Raw genomic sequence first — 18,221 nt, forward strand, 5'->3', positions numbered from 1 at the left:
CATATTAAGCTGGAGGTCATTAATGCTACACGCCTCGAGAAAGGAGTTCCTGATCTCACTGCTGAACTGGGGATACACGTCTGACTTTTCAGCAAGATATTTCAGAAGTAGGGAGAGATCGTCCACGTATTTGAATCTGTCTTCAAACTCGAGGATAATGTAGTTAATTACCGCTAAAAACAAAAGAGCTGCCAGCTTAGTGCCTTGTGGTGCGCCACACGTTAGTTCAGCCCACTCAGAGTTTAAGTCACTAGGGAAGAGAGCATAGACACACTGACAGCGGTTACGCAGGAAGTCAACAACTAAGAGCAAAATATGCTTCCTAGCGCCCATCTTTTTGAGGTTATTTGCTGCTGTATAGTGGCGGATCAAGTCAAAAGCCTTACGATAGTCGACTAAAAGCAGGTCAACGAGGCTACTGCCTTTGTCCAACCACTCGGTAATCAGGTGGTAGAGACGTACTAGATAATGCGTCGTACTACTCCCTTTCAAGCAGCCGTACTGAAACGGATCTAGGGCTGGCTGAACTTGGGCTAGGAGCTCTCTATAAATAAAAGATTCAGTCACTTTAGCCATATTAGGCGTAATAGAAATCGGACGAAGCTGATTGCAGGACTTCGGGTCTTTGACTTTAGGTAAGACGCGGACGTAGGCTTTTTCCAAGCACTCGGGAATTTGTGCTCCTTGAACGACTGATTGATCACTGATGAGAGTGGTTTTGCTAAAAACATAGAATATTCTCTTAAAAGTTTAACTGGCAATTCTCCTGGGTAAGAAGCACAGTTGCTTTTTAACTTTTGAAGTTCTTTATACACCGCGAACTCGGATACTTCAACGATTGTATCTTCAGAGACGTCAGCAATGAGGGCTTCGATTTCGGCTTCGGTGAAGGACGGGTGAGTAGTACAGATTGAAGTGAAAAAGGCGTTCACTTCGGCTGATTTTATCAGCGTTTTATCGTCTTTCTGTATCTTAATTTCACTGGTGGTACGTTTACCGGTAAGACGCTTGACTTCAGAGTGCCACCTACGGGGCTCACCTTGAAGGAGAGGCGAGACTTTGTCATGAACGTACCTTTTCTGCGCTGCTCGTAACAGTTTAACAATGCGGTTACGAAGTTTATTTGCTTGAACAATATCCCCACTGCGATGTAACTGGCAGCGAGTTAAGATAAGCTTCTTTAGATCGGGTGTTACCCAAGGTTTGTCAGTATCACTAACAGTTATTTTTTTCTCAGGGAAATGTTCATGATATTTACATGACAGCAAAGAGTTGAAAGTATCAACTTTCTGGTCGATATCTGTCATAGAGCAAATCTCATCAAAGTCAAACGTCCCAATCCACTGTCCAAAGGAACGAATTGCCTCTTTAGTCATAGGTCGAGTGGTAATTTTTACTTTCCGTGGTGCTGGAAGGCCAACTTTGGCCTTCCAAAGAAGTGTGTTATGGTCAGAGTTATGCAACGGACCGAGAGAGAAGGGTACTTCGTAATAATCGGGAATGTTCGTGAAAATAAGATCTAATATACTACCACTGACGTGAGTAGGGATTGAGACAACTTGCTTGAGGTCAAGCATGCTGGAGACCCATGCCTTATTAGTCTGATTGAAATCACCAGCGATTACAAAAGCAGGCGCTGCGTGTTTGCGGCGTAGGTCATCAGTGCAGTTTTGGATATACTGGATCAGTTCTTTTCTGTTCTTTGCACTTTCGGGGTAGTAAACTGCAGCTACAACCAAGCACGAATATCGCTTTGATAGGCGCTTTGGTTTGCATTCGACCCAAATTACTTCATGGCATGATTCACTGGGCTGACTTAGTAATTTACAAGGTAAGTCTTCCCGAAAGTACAGTCCGACCCCACCGCCTCGTCGGTTAATCCCTCGGTCGCGTCTCGTATTAAAAAAACACTTGTACCCCTTGATATGCCCGGTTTCATCGTTAATATACCAACATTCTGTGATAACAGCAATGGGGGAACTCGTCTGTTTGAGAACTACTTCAAGTTCGTCGGTTTTATTGTTTAGTGATCGGGCATTACATACTAGGATATTGGGAAGTCTGCACTTCGACAAGAAATACTCAGGTGTTAGGGGAGGTGGGGTACTTGACAGTGACGATACTGGGTCAGCGTACCACGGACGAAGCGAAGGAGGGATTTCACTAGGAGGGATGCAGTTAACTACTGTCAGAATACGTTCCCTTGCTGTACTGAGAGACCTCGCTCTGTTGTTAGAAACGAGAACAGGGATAGCACAATTTTTATTTCTTTGGCCTCCTCTTTTCCCTCTGTGGCTACGCTTGGATCGCTGTTGACTTGGATTGACATCTGGCGGCTTTCTCAACAGTCGAAAGAGCCTTAAGTTAATGAAAATAAATGGCGCCACTGTCAGACGAGATGAATTCAGTTCGTATAAATCAGCTTTTCCGTACTTTAATGCCATCGTTATTGCACTAATGGAAACTATGACAGTCTAATTTTCGATTAGAAAAGAAACCATGAGAAAATTCACAAATAAAGCTCTACTAGTACGACGCTCAGGCTGCTATTTGAGCGCTCTGGAACGCCATCTCCAATTAAACTCCAAATTACAAAATAGATGGCGCCACTGTCAGCGAGATGAATTCAGTTCGTATAAGTCAGCTTTTCAGTTCTTTAATACCATCATTAGTGCACTAATGGAAACTAGGAAAGTCAAATTTTCGATTACTTACACCATCACAGCAGAAAAACCACGAGAAAATTCACAAATCAAGCTATAATTGGACGACGCTCAGGCTGCTACTTGAGCGCTCTAAACGCCATCTTTATCACTAAAGATGCTTAAGGCTTATACTCCCTGCGGAATTTTTTGTTTCTTATTTCTCTGAATCCCTACGGTTTTAAATCAAAGTAACTTGTTTTAAATTGTCTTATTACTGTTTCAACGTTTCACCGTGAGGCGACAACTTGGCTGTGATTCAGTAGCTGATATACACGTTTACTCAACTGCCGAATTACATTTTGAAATTGCTCTGCCTTTTCTTTTTTTTTTTTTTTTTTTTTTATTATTGGGAAATGCGTCAAAAAGGTTGCAAAGACATGCAAAAATCATATAGTTCTCCTAATATTTTCTATTATTTCACTGTCCTATTATTTTCTTATTACTGAATTAGTTCCTATTATTTATAAGATTACTTCCTATTAAATTTATCATTTATAAGTTTATAGCACAATCTAAGAAATATTCCCAATAATATCGTAATACTGACTCAATGAATGGGCGAACCAGAAACTAATAAATCCGACAATATGCCTACCGTGTCGTTTTGGTGCAAGTATGGTTGTTGAAAAATCGCAGGCTTCTGAGGGAACATACATGCTTGTTTTTGTAAATATTATAGACAGTTTTTAGTACAGTGTGTGACAGGTTGATAGACAGGTAAGCATAGAGAATTTGCGGTATTTAACAAAACTGGGAATATCTCTGGCCCTTTTGTTTTAATTAACTAAAAAAAACAAGAGTTTTCAATTGAAAGTAAGGAGTAGCATTAAAACGAACAGAAATTCTTAAGTATATGATGGGGGTTTCCCCCTCCTCAATGCCTCGCTCTTCAGGTAAAAATTTTTTAATATTTAAAAAAAAAACTTTTTATTGTTCTTATCAAGCGGCCCTTGTGTTTCATGAGTCGTTCTTAAAGAATTGGAATCAGCATAATAAGCTGGTTCTTTTGATGTGTCTATTGATATCAAGTTCCGTTTTTTAAAGAGTTTCGGCTACTATTGAGCCGTGACGGTCCTTTCTTACAGTTCGTTACCACGAACTGTTTGGTAAGAATCTGCTTCTAATCATTTGCTTTTATACTTTTTTAGGAGTAGTACGTCACATGCAGCTGCAGCATTTGCTGTTGCAACTGCAGGCTGTAGTAACCCCCGAGAGCCAGCCCTCCGGGCTTTGAATGACTCCCGAAACTCAAGTCGTCGTGATACACTAAAAAGAAAGGAATCAGTGATGTCATCTGCAGCAACAATGAGGGTATTGAATGTTCTTCGACATTGGATTTCAAAACATCACCAGGTAGCATTGCCTTTCCAATATTCCATTTTTATGCATCACCAAATTCTAAGCCAAATACTACTAAAACAATATTAGTCTAAGTACTCAAGCAGGTCAACTCATAATTCCATGACCTGACTCCCAGTCAAAAATAGCTACTGAAACAATCCCAACTCTTGCTGTTCGACGCAAAACGAAGAAAATTAAAAAAATAATAATAAAGAAAATCAAACAAGGTTGATTTGGAATTACCGTTGTTTGGTCTTCTATTTTTTTTTTCTCCATTCTCGTCGTTTTTTTCAAATGTCACGTATAGCCAGTCTGGCTCAGAATGTGTCCCTAACTCTTCTTTCATATACGCAAATAAACGCGCAAAAAAAACTCGTATAAGACAAGCGTGAGGGGGTTTGCGTGCAGAAGAATTACCTAGGCCGTCCCTCTATTTTTGAAATTGCATCAAAAACACCTAAACTATGCCTATGAAACAAACTTTGGAATACGACCTTCTTTTAGCTAGTTGAATTGATTTCAATCGTCTTTTCTTTTTTTTTTTCTTTTTAGATTGCCTAGCTTTCAAGAAAGCAAGGTAAAACGTTTTTGACAGAGTTGTATTGTGCCGTACCAGTGTTGACTGATATTATTTTCAGCATAAAATGGCTGATAATTACAAATTAAGGCCCCTAAATTCCTATAATACATAAATCAGACTAACATTGTAGTCTGTTCTGCATTTATATTCAATTATCATTAATGATAATTGAATTCTGTAACTTACCCAAGAACATTTAGAGAAAGTCCCAGATGTAATACATATAGAAAATTATTCTTCTTTTCATATATAAAAGAAGAAAATCTATTGCCTCTGTGATGCCGCAGCGGGATCGATCTCTGATTGGTAATACGACACCAGGAGTTCGACTTCAGCTGCAGTAAACGGCCGCAGGCCCCTGAACTTGGTTCAAGTGGTGAGATTACATGAAAGCGTCTTAAAAGTAATCTAAGGAAGTTGAAGAAGAATTTCTTCTCTTAGAACTCAGTACAGTTTATTTCTGGTTCGATGGATATACATAATTTTGTATCGGCATTTTGCCTACCTAATTAGACTTAAAGTGTTATTGAATTGTAAATTTGAACACGCCCTTTTTAAAGATAAAAAGTAAAATAGTAAAAAAATTAAACAAAATATTGACCATATCTTTTTTTATCAATTCAGTTTTATAATAATATAGCAACCTTTATATTCAGTAGTTTTCTTCCAAATTCAAAATAGCAAAGGATTAACAGAAATATTAGAAGATACAAAGAAACTCCGGGCCTAGCGAAAATTTCTGTAAAACTGCTGTTTTCCATCTGTGTTTTCCAATCGGTTTCACGAAATCGAAAAGTTACAGCAGTCGATTTGAAAATGGTCTATTGTGAAGCAGATTTTTCAGAATATATTCTATTTTGTATGGACAGTCAAGACAGTCTATTTCTTAAAATGAAAGGCTTATCAAAATGTCAAATTAATCATAAATAAGTCATTCAAAACTAAACATTAGAAATGCTTAGGTTACTTTTCTTAGGGTTTGCTTTACTGTTATTGTTTACCTAATTTCTTTTTATTTCCAAAAATTACTTTTCAGCAACTCCTGTGAAGTTAATGTTTTTTGTTTTTTTTTTATTCTAGGATTTTGAATCGGAACGATTAAAAAACTTGACAATTGAATTTCTTGAAGATGTTCTTTCCAGCCCACATCTTTTGCCAGCTGAGCATAAGGCTGCATCTCAATTACTTCGTCTCCTCACAAGGGAGGAACCGATGCACACTAAAGTTGATCTCAACACCCTTCTCGCTATTCCTATAGTAAGTCTGTTCATTTCCTATTTAAATGTATTTCCCTTCTATAAGACATTAGGCCACAAAGCTGCGTAAAGCTAACGATAAAGCCGAATCCCAATTTCTTAGTCTTCTCACAAGAGAGAAGCCAAATTGCCCAGGAGAAGATCACAGCACGATCCTTACAAACTCAATGCTGATTCGATTTCATTTTTTTTTTTTAACTATTCTTCTCTGCAAGAGACTGGCCGATAAAGCTATGTTATATTTTTCTATTTTGGGCTATATTTCCACCGCAAGAAACCGGGCCAAAAATCTGCTTAAACCTAATCATAAAGCTTCACCTCCTTCACAAGAGAGGTACTGAGGCATACAAAAGTAGACCTCAATGCATTTTTCGGCATCCCACGATTAAGTCTATTCATTTCTGCTGCATCCTAATTACTTTGCCTTCTCACAAAAGAGGTCATTGTGAAGAAAAAAAACATTTTAACACCCTTCTCGCTATTCAACAAATTGTCTATTCTTTTCAACTTTAGGTTATTTCTTCTCCAGTAAAGACGTGGCACAAAATCCAAACATAGACATAATATCAAAACATAAATCCAAACATAGAACTTCAACTTAATTGCTTTGTTTTCCCACAAGAGTGTACCTGATATAATGAAAAGTAGATCTCGAGCGCCCTTCTACCTATTCCAGTAAAATGTCTATTCCGTTTTTTTTTTTATTGAGAGGGGGGATGCTTCTTCTTTGCAAAAGCTTGGGCCAATAAAGCTGCGTAAAATTAAGCTTCAAGATAATTCCCAATTTTGTCTTCTTCTCACAAGAGCCGAGCTGGTGCGAACAAAATCAGACTTCAACACATCTCAATACAGCCAAATGGCAGTTTTAAGCGAAGTATAAAACTACATCTCAATTACTTTTTCTAACTACAAGAGATTGTCAATTTGCAAAAAAAAAAGTAGGTCTCAACACCCTCCCCACTGTTCCAACAGTAAATCTATTCTCTTCCATTTTTTTTCCTCAGCAAGACACTTGCCCCAAAAAAGCTGCACAAATCCAAGCACAAAATTGCATTTTCAATTTTTTGTCATCTCCCAAAAAGCAGAGCCAATGCCCACAAAAGTAGATTTATAGTAACTATAGTAATATAGTAACTATATTACTATATAATAACTATATATTTATAAAGTAACTATAATATAGTGATATAGTAAGTGGTAAATAATATAGTAAGTAAGCAAGTATAGTATAGTAAGTAAGTAATATAGTAACAATACGACAACTACTACTAACGACTCATCGCAGTACCAAACCATTTGAGGCCAACTTAGTTACGCATGCTTTTCCTCCATCCAAATATATCTAAAGCCTCTCTCTTTACACCCTCCCAGGAAGTTCCCGTTTCCCTTAAATCTTTTTTACGACATTCTCCTAATCCAATCGCGGACAACCTGCTTTCTATTTAGCCCTAGACGGTTGGCCGAAAAGGACAATCTTCGGCAATCTGTCATCCTTCATTCAGAAAACATGTCCTAGCAATCTGAAGCTTTCTCTCTCAATATAGCCCTAAGAAGCAGGATTGAACCACACTTTTCGTACAGACTACTGTTTGAAATACGGTCAATCAGCCGGGTACCCAGAAATATCTGTAGGCAATTTCTCTAGAAAACATATACCAAATCTTCATCCGCTTTTCGGAGCGCCCATGCTTCAGAAAGATATTTGACCACTGTCATCACTGTAGCTTCCAGTATTATAATCTTGGTTTGCAGACTTATCTTCCTATTCTTCCAAAATATTTTCAACTGTGAATAAAAACACAAGGAGCCTTGGCTATTCTACTTTTAACATCTTCACTGCTCCCACCGTCTTTACTAATAATACTACCAAGGCAAGTGAAGCTGTCCACCTGATCAATCATTTTCACACTTCTGAGTTAATTGCTAGAAGCCATTTCCCAGCTGCTTTCATAAGGAGGATCAATGTTTGTTCAATCACACTCCTAATCTACTCCTAATCTCCTAATCTACATTGCTGTACTAAGACTTTCTTTGAAAACAGCTTTGCAAACGGTTTTTCGGCAATTATCCCAGAAGCATGAAAATGACAAGTAGGACCTAACAGTGTTAGTATGAGGATGTTCCCTCCAAAAGAGACTGAACACATGAATTATGCGAAAGAGGGCTCTGTTGCTTGGTTTGGTTATGCATAGTCAAATTCTACAGCACTCCTAAAAAAAAGTTTGCCAAGTTCATGTTCATACAAAATTAATGGTTGAGCCTCATCAACTCGAACCTCATCTACCCAAACCTCATCAGCCGGAACCTCATCAACGGAACCTCATCAACTTGAAATAAAAATGTATAACATATAGGCTGCATACGGGTACGTACGCAAAACTACACTCCAGAGAGGCTCAGAATTTTGGAGGGATGTGAAGAGGCTTGAATTGAAAGAATAATACAAACTTCAAGTAAATCAAAGAACAATAGAGAAAATTTCCGTATTTAAAGAATGAAAGACTTAATAATATTTTACTATGAGCCAGCTTTACTAAAAGGCCAAATGCTTGAAATTTAGTGATAAGGGCCAGATTCTTCATCTGAGTCGCAGGATCGGATTAGGTAAGACCGATTGTTGGATCTAATGACTGGTTCGGTAACGAAAGTGAGGGGGGGTCGTCTCTTTACTAAAGATAGACATGACCATTTGGCCTAAATTAATCTTTGCTGTTTTCTTCGGTGAGCTGGGTTCTTTTCTTTAATTAAAGTTAGGGAAGGAAATGAGAAGTCTTGTGAGAGTTTGGCCCCAATATTGGTATTAAATTTGCCTTAAATCTCATGAAGATGGGATGGCTAGTTGGTTTTAACCCTTCAGGCTGCTTGACAGGAGTACCCTAGTCAGAAATGTCCAAATTCTGTTTAATAATTAGTTGAAATTTGCAAGCAGAACTTATAGTGTAAATCCACATACCTTATATGAGGGGGTCACTATAGAAAAAAAAATTGAGCTCGAATGATGGAAACGGCAAATGTGGGTTAGATGTGATACCAGTGAAAGCTTTATATAGCGAGTGGTTATTCAACACATACTGCTTTTGTCATTGCTTATATTTATCATTTGTAAACTGACTTAGTAATCATAGGCAGCACAATAGCGCTGCCTAAGTAAAGAACGATGTTGGCACAATGTACTTTTTTTTTTTTTTTTTTTTTTTAGACCAGGGCACTTCGCATCGAAGGAGTTGTCGTAGAAACTTTGAAAAGGGCTCATTCGATTGGAAATTGGAGTGGCTTGTGCCCTTTTTAATAGTCAAAAGTGATTGTTTGTACTTTACTGAAAAAATTTTTTTTAATGTTTTCACTTTTATAACTTTAAGAAACCAAAAATTAATAAAGATTTTAAGCAATAAATATCAGCATATGTATATTAAATTGACAATGCTCATTTTTTTCAGTATATTCATTCGAATTTTTTCAGTAAAGTACAAATTATATTCTAGCTTTTAGAAAGCATAGGGTTTAGAACCCTACTCAGATCAATTTCTGCTCGTTTTGAGTTTGACTTTTGTTTTGGGTTTCATTTATTTATTGATACTGATTTGTGGTAGTTGTATGCTTGGTAGATTGTTTAATTCTATTTTTGTTCATTTTTGGTTTAATGGAGTTCTTTACTTTTTTGAAAAACAATTTTGTGCAAAAAGTTTTTTTAATTAATCTTTAGTTAAGGTACAACCTTTTCACTTTCATCTTCAAACCAGTCAGTAGATCCTTAAATCGGTTTTACCTAACCTAGTTCTATCTAGCAGCTCAGGATAACGAATGATTGAAATGTCACGAATTCTGTCTTTATAGAAAAATAATGAGGCTTTAGCCTCCGGAAAAAGAAATATTAAAAATAATGGAACCTTGGTAGCTTAAGCCCCAGTTATTTTAAAAAAAAACGTAAAAGTGAAAAAAAAAGATATGAATTATATTTTCCTTCTGGAAAATATAGCAACTTAACAACTTATAGCAACCGGTGCTAATTGTTTTGCCATATCTCTGAAGGTATAATAGATACAAAAATTATAAATCGGTATGACCATGCCGATATGGTGACATGGCAATTTGATGTTCCATCAAAATCGACCTTTTGTGTAGATTAACTAAAAAAAAACAAGTTTTTTTAACTGAAAGTAAAGAGCGACATTAAAACTTAAAATGAACAGAAATTATTCCGTATATGAAAGGGGCTATCCCCTCTTCAACGCCTCGCTCTTTACGCTAAAGTATTCTTATTGTTTTAAAAAATATAGTTGTGAGACAAAGTCAAACTTTAGCGTAAAGAGTGAGGCGTTGAGGAGGGGACAGCCCCCTTCATATACGGAATAATTTCTATTCGTTTTAAGTTTTAATGTTGCTTCTTACTTTCAGTTAAAAAAACTTCTGTTTTTAGTTAATTTCTGAACGTTTTTGCATTAATGGAGCTTTGATTTTGCTCACCGTACATGAATAATTAAAACAAAATTCGCATATTAATTTGCCTTTTTTTGGCTAATTGGCTTTCTCGAAATTTTGTTCTGACGTAACTTACGAATTAACTTAGGTAACGAATTTCTATATTCGTATGTTTTTATTACGTATATTAGGGAGTTCGCTCCCTAATCAATACCTCGCTCTTTACGCTAAAGTTTGAATTTTGTTCGAATCACAAACCCCTGAATCACAAAGGCCGGTTAGTTAGAATAGATAGCTCTTTTGAAAGTACTAAAAAAAAACTTTAGCGTAAAGAGCGAGGTATTGACTAGGGGCGAACCCCTTACGTAATAATTTCTGTTCGTTTTAAGTTTTAATGTTGCTCTTTACTTTCAGTTGAAAAAAAAATTTTTTTATTTAATTTCTTATTGTTTTTTAAATAATGCTGGGAAATCTGGTGCCCCCTTCATAGAAATGTCCCTTCCCACAAGGAAATATCCTCCATTGGAAAGATGCTCCCCCGTAACCCCTACTCTGACCCCAACCATCCACTAGAAAAAAATCTCTCCTGAAAATGCCTGTATACTTCCCAATAACCAATAATATATGTAAACAATGGGCAAAGTTTATAACTTGCAGCCCTTCCCTTGGGAACAGTGGGGGATTAAGTCATCCTCAAAGACATATTAATTAGATTTTCGACTATGTTGAACAAAATGGCTATCTCAAAATTTTGATTGGGTGACTTAGGGGAAAAAAAGCGTGGGAGGGGGCCAAGTTGCCCTCCAATTTTTGGGTCACCTAAAAAGGGCACAAGAACTTTTAATTTTCGTTCGAATGAGCCCTCTCACAATATTCTAGGACTACTGAATCGATACGATCACCCGTGGGAAAAAAAAATAAATAAAAAAAATAAAAAATAAACACGCATCCGTGATCTTTCTTCTGGCAAAAAATACAAAATTCCACATTTTTGCTGATAAGAGCTTGAAACTTCTATCGTAGGGTTTTTGGATACGCTGAATCTGATGGTGTGATTTTCATTAAAGTTCTATGACTTTTAGGGGTTCTTTCCCCCTTTTTTCGAAAATAAGGCAAATTTTCTCAGGCGCATAACTTTTGATAAAAACAACTAAACTTGATGAAATTTATATATTTGAAATCAGCAAAAAAATTTCATTCTTCTGGTGTATCTATTGGTATCAAAATTCCGTTTTTTAGAGTTTATGTTACTATTGAGCCGGGTCGCTCCTTACTTACAGTTCGTTACCACGAACTGTTTGATACTAGGTTATGCCACAGGACAGCCAACATAAGTGCAGGGGAGCATATTTACATGATTTCAAAGTGTGGTATGGATCATAGACAGGCATGTGTAAAGACATAGATCTAGCTATTTTCATCCAAGTCTATACCGTTCTGAGGTTGGAATTTATCTCAATTTTTTTTCGTAAGTCTAGTTCTTGCATTTCTTTAGTTTCTTGAGTTTTGTTCTATATGGCACACACAGCATAGAGTGCACTTTGATTTCTTGAAGCTAAGCTGTTCTATATATAGCTTTTTCTAGGAAAAGAAAGAAAAGTCAGGGATATACAGAGATATACAGGCTATACAGAGGGCATTGACCCCACTTGTGTCTTGAAGTCAGAAATTTAGCCTTGAAGATACTGGTTACAAAAATTCACAATTATTTACAGTCATCCTCGGATGGTTGTGTATTTTTTAATTGAAGGTTTTTTCCTCGGAGTAGAAATTTGGTTAAAATTTTTTGGGGTACGGATACATTCTGGGTAAATATTTGAAAATAATTGAGATACCCTAGTTAAATGAGATTCCGTAGAGAGAATTTTGTTGGATGGACCGAATACTTTATGATGCAATGCTATTGAAATTGACTGCTCGGGTGGTGTTGGATAGGATGAGTATTGGAGTAGACTATGATGTAAGGAGGGAGGGGGTTTATATTTGATATGTTCAGTATAATATGGTTATCAATAATATAAAACACTTCGTTTTCCACTTTGCTATGTATTCCTAGCCAAATGGACCAATAAGGCTGAAATTTGGCACGTACATTCTCCTTGGCAGGAGAAGGTCAAGGGGGGTCAGTTGTAATTTCGGCGAAATCCTGCGAGGCGGGGCAAAGTTGGTGCCAATTATCTTAAATCAAGTTAGAATCACAGTGGAACTGAAAAATGAGCCATATAGTACCATAAAGGTAAAGATATCCTGAAAAAAACTGACCTATTTGTGTGGATACTTAAATTATGCAGGCTTATCTTAGTTTTGACAAGATTAAAAAAAAAAAACTAAATTTCAACCGGAGAGGGTGGCAGACTGTGTCTAGAAGGAGCAAATTGAGGTCTGAGAGGGCTGGTCACCCCCCCCTTGTGCCCTAGCAAATTACGCCCCGGTGAATGAACTGCATAATGTTTACTCTACTTTTAAAAATTATTCTTTATTTTTCAAGAGTAGTTCACTCAGAAATATTTTGAAGGCACAATCCATTCATTCAAAAGAACTATGTTCTTAGAACCCTCTCCTGTAGTCAAAACTGAAAAAAGGAAATCTAAAGAAAAACTGTGCAAGCTAAATCAATTGAATGCTCTGCACTATTTTCTTCTTTGTAAATTCTATTTAGGTTTGAATACTAATTGCCTAAGATATAAGTCAAAGACAAACTTCATTTAATCCTAAGACATGAAATACTCGAGTGCTGTTGTGGGAAACGTAAAACGGATTAGAATGAAAACTTAGAAGGAAAAACACTGGAAGAAATTGCGCAGTTGTTCTTGAATTCTAGTAGACTTTTTGAAAATCTTAAATTTCAGGTGCATGAAACAAATTTTTCCTGGTCTCTTTCGCAAAATCTATTAAAATTTTCGCTGGAAAATCTTCCTTTTTGTTGTCGTATATATTTTATTTCATTTCATTATGTTTTTCTTTCCTTTTTCCCCATTCTTTTTTATTTATTTTTATGCATTATGAATTTCATAATTTGTGTGGATACTTAAATTATGCAGGCTTATCTTAGTTTTGACAAGATTAAAAAAAAAAAAACTAAATTTCAACCGGAGAGGGTGGCAGACTGTGTCTAGAAGGAGCAAATTGCGGTCTGAGAGGGCTGGTCACCCCCCCCCCCTTGTGCCCTAGCAAATTACGCCCCGGTGAATGAACTGCATAATGTTTACTCTACTTTTAAAAATTATTCTTTATTTTTCAAGAGTAGTTCACTCAGAAATATTTTGAAGGCACAATCCATTCATTCAAAAGAACTATGTTCTTAGAACCCTCTCCTGTAGTCAAAACTGAAAAAGGAAATCTAAAGAAAAACTGTGCAAGCTAAATCAATTGAATGCTCTGCACTATTTTCTTCTTTGTAAATTCTATTTAGGTTTGAATACTAATTGCCTAAGATATAAGTCAAAGACAAACTTCATTTAATCCTAAGACATGAAATACTCGAGTGCTGTTGTGGGAAACGTAAAACGGATTAGAATGAAGACTTAGAAGGAAAAACACTGGAAGAAATTGCGCAGTTGTTCTTGAATTCTGGTAGACTTTTTGAAAATCTTAAATTTCAGGTGCATGAAACAAATTTTTCCTGGTCTCTTTCGCAAAATCTATTAAAATTTTCGCTGGAAAATCTTCCTTTTTGTTGTCGTGTATATTTCATTTCATTTCATTATGTTTTTCTTTCCTTTTTCCCCATTCTTTTTTATTTATTTTTATGCATTATGAATTTCACATTTATTATCTTCTATATCTTCTCCTACCTTTCTTCTTTATACATTTCATTATGTTTCTCTTTTCTTTTTATCTTACTTCTTTATCTATTATTACGCATTGTGCCTCTCATTATTATTAATTCTCTAATCTTTCTTCTTTATTCATTTCATTATGTTTTTCTTTTCTTTTCCCCCTTTTTTCTGTACTTACTATTATTCCGTTTGTTAACTATTGTTTAAAACAGAATAGAATTTATTAATTCTGTTTTTTCCATCTCATTCATCATTCACTCATTTCATATTCATTTCATGTCATTTTTTCCATTTTTCTTCTTCATCACTTGTTTTTTGTTTTGTTTTTCTCAATAGAGTATTCAAAGAACTAAATCATTATTTCTTCTAGGGACGGTGGGGTAGACCAGGTGATGAAAGGACTATCAAATCTATTAATATTTATTGTAGTTTCCCTCAGACTTTCCGGTGGAGGGGTAAGGAAGCTATACCTTCCCCAAAACACAGAAACACCTCCTTTAGGAAGTTCCGAATTGTAGTATTTTTTCTGAAGTTTTCACACATCCAAAACTAAGTGTATGCCTCAAAAGTCTGTGACAACTGCGCCCTTTTAAAAAATATTTATTTCAGACACCAAGCAAGGACGGAATAGAAACGCTTTCCGCATTGGAAATAGCTGAACAGATGACATATTTAGATCACCATATTTTTATTTCTATCAAAAGCGAGTAAGTTAATTTAATCTTTTAAGTATTTATTTCTATTTATTAGTATTTTATTTCATTTATGTTTATGTTCATTAGTATTTATGTAAGTACATATTAAGAATTTACTTAATGTATTAAGCAGGTATTCTATTAAATACTATCAAATATTTACTTATTCAAGTGAGTATTTATTTAATCTATTTATTAACATCAAGAGTAAAATAAATAATAAATTCTTGCCCACGAAAAACAACCAATAGGTTTATAACAGCTAAAAGGGAAACAAATATGTACTTATAATAATTTAATATTGTGAATCAAAGATAATGAAATAATGGTATCAGTACAGCAATTATACCTTAATTTGATATAACGTCATTTTATGTCATATAACGTCATATTATGTCAATTCTATAGACTCTCTAAAATCGGGCCGATTAAATGGCACCGATTAACTTAAACTTTAACTTTAAAAAAATAAAATTTCCACTATGTATTCTAATGACTTCTGTTTTTATACCGTAACGGTTTTAATAAGTAACTATCCAAAAGGTAGCTTGTGGACGTAAAGATACCCCCATGTATTGTCCATTATTTAATTGAGTAAAGCGTTTGGTGTCAATAGAAATCAAAATACTGGAATTGCATTTACTGGGCTAACACGTTATCTCTGATGTTCCAAATACCAGCTGGAATGTACCTTTTCATGGTTGCAGCAATAGCTGAAATTTAGTAAAGAGTGAATAGCAGCCCAAAGTAGTAAAACGCTCAAAAATACGTTTTTAGAGGAACTGTTTTGTGAGAACGTTTTATAGCTTAAACATGATTCAGGAATGACCCCTATTATATGGGCTTATCTTAACAGTAAAAGTTCTGTAAAAACACATGTAATATTAGTTACTTAAATATTAATTTTATATTAACTGGAACTATCGATTTGGGTAGTGATGATGGATCCTTTGAGGTAAGAGTGTCAAAAAACCAAGAATGTAATTCTGTTTCCAAATCATATATTGTGGCAGATCCTGGATTTTGGAAAAAGAGAGGGGGAGAATGCTTGATTCCATTTTTTTATCATAAATCCACAGGCTATCATTTTGAAGACAATTTTGAAGATCTTTTTTAACATAATTTCAACGCATGTAAGCCATGGCACGCGTATCACATGTTCATTAGTTTGCCATCTTCAAACTAGGGATTATTTGTACCAGATAGATGGGTATTAAAAATACGCTTTTAGGTGTTTATCTTCTTTTTTTACACGCCCCTTCGTGTTAGTGAGAGGCTCCTTCTTCTTTTCAATTCTTTGAAAATCATTTTTGTGGACGTATTTTTTTATATTTTTATATTTTTTTATATTTTTTTTTATATATTTTTGTGGATTTTTTTATTTTTTGTGGACGTATATAGTAAGTGGCTGCCGGTTTGTCTGTCTCCATTTTTTAGAATTGTTTTAGGAGAATAGAAGAAAAACTGTTTTTCTAACACCAAATTTACAGCCCTTATCCCGCCCCCCTCCAGCATTCGGAAAGTTTAAACTCGATCCGTAACACTTACAGAATTTAAGCACTAAATGAATTGAACCTCGTAAAAGACGAACACAGCCCTTTTATATTAAACCTACAGAGCGTATAAATGAGAAATACTCTGTTGTCTTCAGGTACCGGTTGTATAAGATCACACAATTGTTTTCACAGCTGATGATTGGGGATTGGTTATCGACAATTGTTGAGAGGGTACTTATATTATATAGCCCCTACCTAATATTCTTCTCATATGTTTCTCAGACGCTTAATCCTAAGGAAATATACCTAAGTATGATAAAAATATAATACTTTAGAAGCAAATTCGGGCTATATATTTGCAAATTAGGGGAGCGGGGTAAAATATAGCAAGTCTGCATGCAAAATGTGTTAGGTAAAACTATTTTGCATATTATGAAGTAAGAATTGTTTTCTAATTTCACACTATCCAAATACTTTACATAGGTATATATAGGTTTATACTTACATAGGTTTTATATCGGTATATACTTATATTTATTTCAGAGAGTTGCTTGGGCAAGCTTGGATGAAAACAGACAAAGCTACAAGAGCACCACATGTTATATTAATTACGAAAAGATTCAATGAGGTAAGTTGATTCTTGTTAATAATTTGTCACAAACTTATGTTTATTTACATTTCTTAAATTCTTCAACAGTATGTATTATAGATATAATAATTATAGATATAATCTTCTAGTATTATAATATTATTATTAGTATTATAGATATAATCTCATGAATATAGACGATTTAAACAAAAAATTGAATATATGGCCTTGAAATTTTCTATACAAACACAACTTCTGTACAATAACATATAAACATATATCAAAACTAAATACTAGTGATGTAGTCATGAATCTGAACAATTTATAAAAATCGAATTGTCTAAATAAGCACAATTATGCATAACTAACATATATCTATATATAAACAAATTTTGGTGAACCTGTGACAGCTTTTATGAATATATTTTAAAATAAAACCAAAGTATTGACCATAATAGAATATATCCCGTTTGATGATATTTTCTTTACTAAATTAACAAGAGGTGTTTACTGGTTGAGTTAATACTTATATTGTAAGTATATACTAAGTAACTATGTACAAGAACTTGCTTCCAGTTTGCACTTTCTTAAGAACTTATGTTTATCCTCGCTTCTTAAATTCTTGAGCAATATATTTTATAGACATAATAATTGTATTTTATTATTAAAGGGATATTCTTTCTGTTGTGCTTAGAAATTAGAGGAACCATAGGCCCACCTTGGTCCTCCAGTCAAAAAGATTAAAAATAATGGCATGATTCTGGTTAAAGAAAATGTACAACGTACCCACCTTTGTGCTAAAGAGGTAACAGAGGAACTGGATTATTTTCGGATGGGCGTAACCATACTTTTATCCACTTTTATTACGCAACGCTACAAATGAATGTGCATTGTCAGTTTAATATACATATACTGATCTTTAGTAATCAAAATGTTAACATTATTTGATTTATTAAAGTTATAAAAGTAAAAAAATTTATATTTCTTTCAGTAAAGTGCAAATTTTGTTCTGGCCTTGGAAAGGCATAGGGGTTTTGCGCCCAAATTATGTTAATTTCTGCTCGTTTTGAGTTTGACTCGGTTATTTATTTTAATTTCTGTTTGTTTTGGGTTTCATTTATTTATCGATGCTGATTTGCGGTAGTTTCGAGCTTGGTAGATTATTTGATTTCATATCTGCTCATTTTTGTTTTAATGAGTTCTTTACTTTTCTTTGAAAAACTTATTTTGTGGAAAAAGTTTTTTTTAATTTATTTCTGTTCGTTTTATATTGACATTGTCTTTTCAGAGAAAAAGAAAATAACACATTAAACTTTTTTTTTTAAGACTTTATAGTTTGGCCTTCTATTTGTATGCTGGAG

General features: G+C 34.9%; 1 protein-coding gene across 1 annotated transcript in view; it reads left to right on the forward strand.

Moving 5' to 3' along the window:
• LOC148943113 (ras-specific guanine nucleotide-releasing factor 1-like) overlaps positions 1 to 18,221 on the forward strand; it is a 125,412-nt gene that overhangs the window by 71,338 nt on the left and 35,853 nt on the right. The window contains exons 6-9 of the mRNA XM_089102440.1: positions 3,854 to 4,058; positions 5,707 to 5,883; positions 14,690 to 14,787; positions 16,815 to 16,899. Of these exons, the coding sequence (XP_088958566.1) occupies positions 3,854 to 4,058; positions 5,707 to 5,883; positions 14,690 to 14,787; positions 16,815 to 16,899 (565 nt within the window). The remainder of the gene's footprint in view (positions 1 to 3,853; positions 4,059 to 5,706; positions 5,884 to 14,689; positions 14,788 to 16,814; positions 16,900 to 18,221) is intronic.

Source organism: Artemia sp. Qi Xiang Cuo, chromosome 16 (assembly GCF_049724085.1).
Source record: "Artemia sp. Qi Xiang Cuo chromosome 16, ASM4972408v1, whole genome shotgun sequence".
NCBI classification, from domain to species: domain Eukaryota; kingdom Metazoa; phylum Arthropoda; class Branchiopoda; order Anostraca; family Artemiidae; genus Artemia; species Artemia sp. Qi Xiang Cuo.